The sequence below is a fragment of the Physeter macrocephalus genome, chromosome 20, assembly GCF_002837175.3.
Source record: "Physeter macrocephalus isolate SW-GA chromosome 20, ASM283717v5, whole genome shotgun sequence".
Lineage (NCBI taxonomy): Eukaryota > Metazoa > Chordata > Mammalia > Artiodactyla > Physeteridae > Physeter > Physeter macrocephalus.
In genome coordinates this window covers 79,651,132-79,661,262 of record NC_041233.1, presented here as the reverse complement: position 1 = coordinate 79,661,262, position 10,131 = coordinate 79,651,132, and the positions used below count along the sequence as shown (strand labels likewise).

Genomic DNA, 10,131 nt, shown 5'->3' with positions numbered 1-10,131 from the left:
AAAAAAAAAAAAAAAAAAAAAAAAAAACAAAAAACAAAACAAAAAAAAAAAACAAAAAGAATTGCTGTGGGGAAAAAAGGAACCTGATTTCAATGGTCAGTAATTCTTGAGTGCCTGACTGCACCACAAGGCAGAATTTGTCTTCGAGTCAGTGTAAGAACCTTTCCAGCAAGGCTTCCTAAGTCCAGCCCAAGTCCCAGACCCCACTGGGTTTCCTGCCCTACCAGAGGGCAGCCAGCCCATCTGACCCCCTTTCTCAGGCTCTGGCTCTGTCATGTGTGCGCTCAGAGAGAGGGTGGCGTCGTTACTGCACGGTTGGGCAGCTTTGATGCAGAGCAGAGAGCAAATGCTCCGTTGCAGGGGCTGGGAGAGCGGGGCCTGACTCACTCTCAGAAATGTCCTCAGAAAGTGTCCAGCCTTGGCTCAGATTAGTGGAGATCAGCTGAGAACCGCAGGAGGACCCAGGATGCAGCTTGGCTCAGGGAGAGATGGGAAGGCCTAGAGAGAGTGGAGGTGCCCATAAGGAGTCTCCATTCTGTAAGAAGAGGTTGCAGCAACGCCGGGACTGGCTGGGTCCCCTCTCGGCTGGACCACACCCCTTGGAGTCGCCATCCAGACTTATGACACACATCTTTCCTGGGGAATCCAGCCCCTCATCCTCGAGGGACTGGAAAGAGATTCTCACTCACGTCATTCCTGCAGTGAAGCACTCACTAGCCAGGGCATAAGGCTAGTTCTGGGCCACATGGGTCCCCTCCAGTGCTGAGGGCCCTCAAACAGTGCTCTGGAATCTTCCACAGCATTGGCTCTTCATCCATTTCCTGTGCAGGGCACTGGAAATTTAGAGGGTGATTGAATATGACTCTTTTCCCGACAACTGCCTGGAAAGCCAGATGAATTTTAGAATGACTGCAATAAGAGCATCCCATAAAACATCTTCACTGGTGAGGGACTTAGAGCTAGTTAGCGGGTTAAACCGCAGTTGCACACCAATATCCTGGTGAGTCATCACTGGCCTGAATTATTTGTAAAGGGTGCTTGTCCAGGCTGCCATCTTGGTTTTCCTCTGCTGCCTCCCTGATCCTGTTAGATCAGTGTTGTCATTCTACCCGACTGGTCACTCGTCAACCTCACAGTTCTCCATAGGAAAGCAATCGCTGATATGTGCTCTACAGCCACTTCAGTCTTGGAACTAACGAAGGAATTTCATCAGAAAAAAAAAAAAAAAGTTTTCTGTTCATGACACTTGCAGAAATGGGACTTCCTGGAACCGAAAGGTTCAGAAAGAAAAGGTGATCATCTCAAGAGAATGTGGCTGAGATCCTCTGATAAAAAGAGGAGGTGGGAAGAGTGTGCTCCATGTTGGAAGGGAACGAACAAGGCCAAGGATGCTGTAAAATGGACTACGGGTTTCAAATCAGAAAGTAAAGCGGAGCGTTGCTAGGGTGCTTTTTCATTTGGGACTGTGGTAAACCTCATCTGCCTACTGCATGTCTAAGAATGGAGCCAGGGTAGGGTGTTCAATCACACAGGTTAAAGCGATTCTTCGACTGAGATAATCTAAAGCTCGATCATATTGAATCTGTTTTCTCTCTGGCACGGAAATATTTTCCAAGGTATTCACACGGGAAATATGAGCAACCCACACTCTGTAGAGCCCTAGCCAATTCAAAGTAGATGAAAATCTCCTTAATGCAGAATCCTTTAAAACATTCCGGGGTGAGGGGGGTGGAGAAGGGAATGTATGTTTATAGAAAATCAGATAAAAAACACAACTGTGTAACCTCTGGGTGAGTTGGATAAAATATTCAAGACATATTTCTTTTAAAAACAATTACTTTTGATAGGTTAAAGCATCTCATCTGTCATTTAGGATAACAACAGATTAAGCAGTGAATTAGAAGCCCTAAGATTCTAGGCAGCTAAGAGAGTGGTGTTATTAGCTTGCGGAAAACTAAAGAAAAATCAATCGAGTGAATGAGAACTACAACTAAAAGTAATGATTTCTTTGAAATGGAAATGCACTAAGGGAGGAATTGGTCACTGGAGCTTAAAAGAGACATTCCAAGTGGAGAAGCTCCCTCTTCCGAGGAATGTGAGCTTAGGCTCTGGCAAAGGACCTGAGCTATAGCTGGAGCAACAGACGAAGATATTCAAAGGATGCAAAGCTTCAACAGGATGAAGGAGACAGGTAGCGGTTCTTGGGAAGAGAAGTGTGTGGTTCTAGGAAGAGCATCTCAGCCACTTTCTCTCTTCCCTGGCTGCTGGTCCTAACTCTGACATCTTTTTCTACTCTGGGCTTATTTTTAAGATGTCTTTCAAAGTATTAAAATGCAATTTCAGAATAGCTTTTTCTCATCAAAAATAGCAGCTGGTTTCATTAAGTAGCAGCTGTGTAAAGAGTATTTTAAGTCTATTGGGTGATTGAGTAATAAGTAGGGCCTTGATAGTGTGGTTCTACTAAGAAAAGGCAAAGACTGGCAGGCAGGTGAGGGTTCAGTGCCAAGGGTATGCCAGGCATGGGACCCGGCTCCCTGCGTTCTCAGTGAGAGCCTGAAGTTAGGGACTAGCTTAGCATCCTTTAAAACCCATTCCAGGAGGAGGGGGTGCGGGGCAGCTGGAAGTGCTGGCACATGGTCATTGTTATGGGCTGAATGTTTGCATCCCTCCAAAATTCATATGTTAAAACCCTAACCACCATGTGATGATATTTGGAAGTGAGGCTTTGGGAAGGTAATTATGTTTATATTGGGTCATGATTAGGGTGTGGGCCCCCCATGATGGGATTAGTGCCCATATAAGAAGAGGAAGAGAAAGATCTCTCCTAAGGCCATGTGAGCACACAGTAAGAAGGTGCCTGTCTACGAGTCAGGAGGAGAACGCTTACCAAGAACTGAATCTGCCTACACCTTGATCTTGGACTTCCCAGCCTCCAGAACTGGGAGAAGGAAATACCTGTTGTGTGGGATTTTGTTATAGCACTTCCAACTAAGTCATCGAGAGCAAGAACTTCAGAAAAAGACCAAGCTGGGCCGAGCACACCGCACTGTGTGCCCTTGGGCAGGTAACTTACCTGTCTGATCCCCAGCTTCCTTATCTGCCAAACACGTGTAATAAAGATACCCACCTGACAAGGCGAAGGCCTTTAACAAGACAATGCAGGTGGCATCTCGCTGGAAGTAGAATAAGCTTGCAGTCACTGCCCTAACAGTGCTACCACCTTGTGGGGATGGTTCCAGTGGAGAAGTGAGCGATTCGTGTCTGGGAACCCAGTATGTAGGGTGGTGTGACACTTTCCTGATTCTAAGTCAACAACCTTCATTTCTGTTTGAGAAACATTGTTGAGCAGGTCCTGGGCTCCGTACGGTCCAGAGGTTTTGATAATGCTCAGGCCCTGCCCTCAAGGGGCTTATAGTCCCTGAGGAGGAATGACAAAGGAGCATTCCACTTTCAGTACATTACCCGAAGTTTTTTTAGTAGGGGAATCCTGGGTCTTGTAGGAGCACAGAGGCAGAGAGTGGGTGGCACCCAGGAAGGCTTTCTGGAGGAGATAGTTCCTCCATATTTTCCATGTTCTTCTCAAGTAAACCACTGTATTTTATTTTTCCCAAGGAAAATAAGGGAAATTCAGGCCTACCACATGTATCAGTAAATTAATCCACATGTGTCAAAAGTTTATCAGCATTTTAATAAATGTTACCTGATTGGGAAACCCACTTTTAAACTTAAACCGTTACCATAAAAAATTCTCCCTTTCGAAACGATGGCAGATTTTTTTTTTTTTTTTTTTTTTTTTGGTGCGCGGGCGTCCCTCTGCTGTGGCCTCTCCCGTTGCAGAGCACAGGCTCCGGACGCGCAGGCTCAGCGGCCACGGCTCACGGGCCCAGCCGCTCCACGGCACGCGGGATCCTCCCGGACCGGGGCGCGAACCCGGTTCCCCTGCATCGACAGGCGGACGCGCAACCACTGCGCCACCAGGGAAGCCCACGATGGCAGATTTTACATCCTGACGGTATCTGCAAACATAACACGAACTTCTTGCAAGCCTTAATTTTGAGTTGAAATAGATCCTTGTCTTTCTGACCACTGACACATAGAGCTTATTAAATGGGATGATTTGGGAAAGTAGCAAAATCAGGCCTGTGGTTTCTACGCAAACGCTCCTCTCAACCTCGCCGCGTGGTTTCCTTTCTGAGCTCCACGGCTGCTCCGACAGATGGCCGTCAGCGGCCAGCAGCAGGCGAGGCAGGACTGGCCGGCCGACTGCTCCGACCAGGGGCAGTGGCCAGTGTGATTGATGAGCCAGTAGCTGACCAGTTTGGTCAACTGATGCCCGAGCCAAAGGCCATGAGCCTCTAGAAAATATCTGTATTTTTCCAATGCTTTCAGATTAAGCGAGTGTATTTCCAGCTTGTTTCATCATGAACGGTTGTGTTGCGGCATTACTCTTTGACCGCACGATTCAGGTTTGAGTTTCTCTTTCCCTTGTTGCTTTCTTTTTCCTCACAGATGTGGGAAGAGGCCATCGCCCTGGGCAAGGAACTGGCTGAACAGTATGAAAACGAGATATTTGATTATGAACAACTTAGCGAATTGCTGGTAGGTCTTTCTTTCTCTTTAAATGAACAGGCAATCTCAGCTTGTCCTTCTGGAATTTTTCTTTTCCTTTGAACGTCGGGATTCTCCTTCATTTTGTCCAGGAGGACACTTGATTTATTTGCTGGTTGATTCTGGCCCACGAGTATTCACTTTTTATTCCCCAGTGAGCTTTTTCTGGCCCACGAGTATTCACTTTTTATTCCCCAGTGAGCTTTTGTAACCAAACTCTAAGACGCCTCTGAACGATTTATTTGTGAACAACTGCTGAGTCTAGGTGTACTTTGGTCTTGATGGCCCAAAGGTCTCCAGGAGTCTCCACTCGTTTAAAACTGTGAGCCTGTCCACAAGAGGGGGACGGATGGAGACTAGCCCAGACCTTTCTCCTGCCACAGAAGGTATCGGTCTCTAACTACTGCTTTCTCTGCTGTATCATTTTTGTATTCAGCAGATCGACTTATGATGTTGTGATGTGTATCATGAATGTGGAACAGAATTCTGCACTTTTAAATTCTCTTGTAATGTATCCCATTATCTGACTGATACCTTTTTTTAAAAAAAATCCTAAAGATCAGACATTTAATCAGAAGAAAAACCATCTCTCTGGCACCTCTTTGGTTATTAAAACACCTATAAATCACAACTGGTTGCTGCATTTGCCTCTTTGGTCAAATTCCCCTGCTGAATGTTGGAGGATGAGTGAGGAGTACTGTCAGAGCTTCGTGGTGAGGTTAAATTCAATGCCTGCGTCAGCACCGCTCCTCCACCTTCTCCCCCTCCCCCCGGCTAGAACTGCCAAAGCTGGAAGAGTCCAGATGCATGGATGTTCAACTACGCCATTCAAACCTGAAATGCATTTCCTTTCTTCCTTTCAGAAAAAACAGGCTCAATTTTATGAAAACATCGTCAAGGTGATAAGACCCAAGCCTGACTATTTTGCTGTCGGTTACTACGGACAAGGATTCCCCACGTTCCTTCGGGTAACTTTGGATTCTGTTTTGATTGGGTCAGGATTTGCTCCCTGGGCAGCGAGCCTCTTCCCTTTCCGAGGAAGAGTTTGGACTTTGCATCCGAAGTCCGACTCTTTGTATTATTTTAACAGCTCTGTGCTTGACTTAGGGTGCCAGAGAGGGGCTGATCATACTTTTTGATTGCATATAAACTTTCCATTTCCTTTTTCCCAAATAGAGCTCCTGTTCAGAGATTTATGTATACTTTAAAAATTGTGGTTGGGGACTTCCCTGGTGGTCCAGTGGTGAGGACTCCGCACTTTCACTGCCAGGGGCCCAGGTTCAATCCCTAGTCAGGGAGCTAGGATCCCACAAGCTGCATGGCACGGCCAAAAAAAAAAAAAAATTTCTGTAAGATATATATGCATAACATAAAATTTACCATCTTTACCCTCTTTAGGTGTATCGTTCAGTGGCATTAAGTTTATTTAGTTTGTTGTGCAACTATTCCCACCATCCATCTCCAGATCTTTTTCATCATCCCGAACTAGAGCTCTTATCCCATTAAACAATAATTCCCCCTTCTCCCCTCCCCCCAGGCCCTGGCAACCACACTTTTACTTTCTGTCTCAAAATTTGCCTGTTCTGGGGACCTCATTTAAGTGGAATCATGTAAAACCTGTCCTTGTGTGTCTGGCTCACTTCCCTGAGCATCATGTCTGCAAGGCTTATGCACGTGGTAGCGCGTATCAGAACTTCATTCCTTTTTATGGAAGAGTAATAGTCCATCGTAGTGATGTACCACATTTTGTTTATCCATCCGTCCTTTGATGGACTTTGGGTTGTTTTGACTATTATGAATAACACTGCTATGAACATGAGTGTTTTTAATTATATGAGAAACTGGAAATGGATTCCCAGTGCTGGAAACTCAGAATCATACTCCATTTCTGAGACAGGCATGTGCTCTTTGACACATGATGGACGAAATACTGTGATCACCAGCCAAGTCACCCAATAATCATGAGGCCAGAAATTGCGTAAATAAATGCTGCCTAGCCTACTAGTAGAATTGTTAAAGTTTCTCCAGAACTCATTCTTGGATGCCATTGACCATGATTTCCTGTCATTTCTTATGACCTTTTTTTTTAATGTCACCTGGTTTTCTCTTATCCTGGGAGACCATGCGTGACCCTTCTGGTTTTAGAGAAGCAGGAGCTCTCTGCCTAGGGCACACCTGTCTGGGGCAGTTAGATCCAGTTGGGAGATTTCTGTCGCCCCAGAGGTGTGTTCCTTTGGCCCTGGTGTTTCTGATCCCACAGGAGGCCCTGATAGTCTTAAGACATCCCTTCACGCCGGTACCAGCAGGAAGGACTTACGTGGTGAGGACCTGTCGTTCTGTATAGGGACGTCAGCAAGTGGCCCTCGCAGGGCTGACCAGCTCCAGAAGGTGACTTGTTAGTTGATACGCTCACGCAGGGTCCTGGCTGGGTGCCTGAGCCGTCTGGCCTGTCCCTGTCACTGCTGGTCAGTCTCTCCTTAACACCGTCACCTTCATCGTGCAGCTGTGGCATCTAAGATAGTGGTTAGGGAGGATTTTGAAATTAACTTTTAAGTAAAAAACCCATCCAAAGGGGATAATGAGCCTGGAGTTGAAGTCACCTAATGTTGCTCAAGGCTTTAATTAATGTATGTGAATCTGTACATATGCCTCCGTGTGTGTGTGTGTGTCTCTAAGAAAGACTGAGAGGGAGGGACAGGCCCTAAATCACAGCTGACCTGTGCTGTGCTGGATGTAGAGTGTGTGTGTGACCCTCCTTGGACAGTGCTGTAATTTAAGGCCACTCCGGCTCTGTCCTGGCGTCCTGAGGTGGCAGCAGGGCGGGATGAGCATTCTGCAGCCCCCAAGCCAACTGATGCCAGGGTTGTCCTGGGAGGTCACATGAGATCCGTGCTCCAGGGACCGTGCTGGGTCACCTGCCCGTCACAAGGACAAAATGCAGAGTACGAATAACGAGTTTAACGGGCTTGATTAATATGGAACTGACTTGCCCCCCACCCCCGAATAATTCTGTGGGGCTATAGCAATACATTCATCATGCTTCACAGATTACCTGTCAGGGCTCCATCTGACAACGACATTAGCAGTTACAAAAAAGTGGGTGGCATGTTTGTCTACTTCATTCAGTGCTGGGAGCACAGCCTCTGAGAACTGACTTGCTGTCCCCTCTGCTTTGTTTTGCTTTAAGAATTGATCGCATTGGGGTTTTTTGCATTTATATGAATATTTATGATTCTTACAAGGAATAAATATCTTTAACTATATGTACGTTTCCCTCCTGTTTTCAGGCTTGAATGGACCACTTCAAAATGCAAAGTAATTGACATTTCTAGAAAATGTTATTAGTGTGTTCCTCTATAACTCACTAGTGTTTTTCTATTAAAGCCTTTATATACATTTTTATTATTATGTCTTTCTTCTAGTGTAGAGCATAATAAATGCATGCTAGTTTCATAGTAGCCTGTTATACATTAAATCACCTGAATTTCTGAAATGTTTGGCTTTTTATAGCCCTAAAAGATGCCCGTACTGTGTATTTATATTTCTAGTTAAGACTACATATGACTTTGGTTTCTGCTTCAGATTATTTTTTTAAAGAAAGAGCACATTTTTCTCCTGTAATGGGTACTTTAAGGCATACCTAAGCACAAAGTGAAAACAACATATTCAGTTTTTAAATTCTTCCTTCTTTAGTGATTTATAAGAGCTCAGAATAACTTTGGACTAGGGAAGGGGATAAATGGAATGCCACAGGGGCTCTGTTTTTTTTTGTTTTTTATTGCTTTTGCGGTACGCGGGCCTCTCACTGTTGTGGCCTCTCCCGTTGAGGAGGGCAGCCTCCGGACGCGCAGGCTCAGCGGCCACGGCTCACGGGCCCAGCCGCTCCGCGGCACGTGGGATCTTCCCGGACCGGGGCGCGAACCCGCGTCCCCTGCATCGGCAGGCGGACTCTCAACCGCTGCGCCACCAGGGAAGCCCAGGGGCTCTGTTTTTGTGAAAATTCATTAACTAGACAAATTTTAATTTGGCTTGGAGCTGAGTCTCTAGGACATCTCTGCTTGTGTATCTTCTCTTCCCCTTCCTCTTCCTCCTCCCCTTCTCCCCCCCCTCCCCCTCTTGCACTGTGGCATCCGTCCAGGGTCAGGGCAGATAACAGGGCTGCCCCTAACTCATGACCGGCGGGCCTGGACCCTCTTGCCCAGGGTCCCTGATGAAACAGCAACTAAGTCCAAGGAGAAGCACGAGCCGCCAGCCTCCTGTTCTGCGGGTTCTGTGGGTTCCGCTCATTGCAACAAGGAAAACCTTGTGGCACTTTTCATTGATGTTGAGACAGCCCTAAGATGGGGCAAGAAGATGGGTGGGGGGAGGTGGAGGGCCTCGAGAACCAGCTGCAGCATCACACTATCCACTGACTCCTTTCTGTGATTCAGCGGCCACTCACAACACACTTGTTGAATCTCTGAAGATATGGAGACCAGTTCCATCTTGGAATCAGAACGTTCCTGACACACATATTTACACAGTGAGCGTGTCACGAGACAGGTCTCAACGAGACAGCCTGAGTAGAGAGGAATGCTTACCTACTTAACACCCTCCCTCGAGGTCGCCCAGCCCAGCCACCCAAAACAACGCCCAGGTGCACTCTCCAGACCCTGTGGAGGTGACAGAAGTGGCATTTGAGAGGGACAGACTCCAGCCTTTAGGAGGAGCACTCTGTGTGCTCTAGCCTGTCACCCGTTGACGGCTCGTGTGCACACGACAACTGCAAACGTTCCAGGAGGGGAGTCCAGCCAGCACCTCCACCCCCTCAGCGCCAGGGGAGGCCAAGAGCCTTGGGTCCCTCTGCTTCGGTCTGGACCCTCTTCCCTCTGGTCCTCCTCATCTCTTGGCTGTGACCTATAGGAGCCAGCTTGGAAAGTCGCGCTCAGGCTCTGAGGCCCCACCTTAATCTCAGGCTCTCTTGAATTCTTTTTTTTTTTTTTTAATTTATTTTGAATTTTATTTTACTTATTTTTTTATACAGCAGGTTCTTATTAGTTATCCATTTTATACATATTAGTGTATTTATGTCAATCCCAATCTCCCAATTCATCCCCCCCCCACCCCCTGCCACTTTCCCCCCTTGGTGTCCATCCGTTTGTTCCCTACGTCTGTGTCTCACTTTCTGCCCCACAAACCGGTTCATCCGTACCATTTTTCTAGGTTCCACATACATGCATTAATATACGATATTTGTTTTTCTCTTTCTGACTTACTTGACTCTGTATGACAGTCTCTGGATCCATCCACGTTAAAAAAAAGGACCCAATTTCGTTCCTTTTTATGGCTGAGTAATATTCCATTGTACATATGTACCACATCTTCTTTATCCATTCGTCTGTCAATGGGCATTTAGGTTGCTTCCATGACCTGCCTATTGTAAATAGTGCTGCAGTGAACATTGGGGTGCATGTGTCTTTTTGAATTATGGTTTTCTCTGGGTATATGCCCAGTAGTGGGATTGCTGGGTCGTATGGTAGTTCT

The 10,131-nt window shown here is 46.5% G+C and overlaps 2 protein-coding genes across 2 annotated transcripts in view; one reads left to right on the top strand and one right to left on the bottom strand.

Annotated features, from left to right (window-relative positions):
• Positions 1 to 6,996, top strand: part of LOC114484611 (dedicator of cytokinesis protein 1-like) — a 40,822-nt gene extending 33,826 nt beyond the window's left edge. Inside the window, exons 7-9 of the mRNA XM_055080982.1 lie at positions 4,510 to 4,599; positions 5,472 to 5,576; positions 6,869 to 6,996. Of these exons, the coding sequence (XP_054936957.1) occupies positions 4,510 to 4,599; positions 5,472 to 5,576; positions 6,869 to 6,952 (279 nt within the window). The 3' untranslated portion in view covers positions 6,953 to 6,996. The remainder of the gene's footprint in view (positions 1 to 4,509; positions 4,600 to 5,471; positions 5,577 to 6,868) is intronic.
• The window catches only part of DOCK1 (dedicator of cytokinesis 1), a 495,771-nt gene that overhangs the window by 48,267 nt on the left and 437,373 nt on the right, over positions 1 to 10,131 (bottom strand). The gene's annotated exons all lie outside the window — the stretch shown is intronic.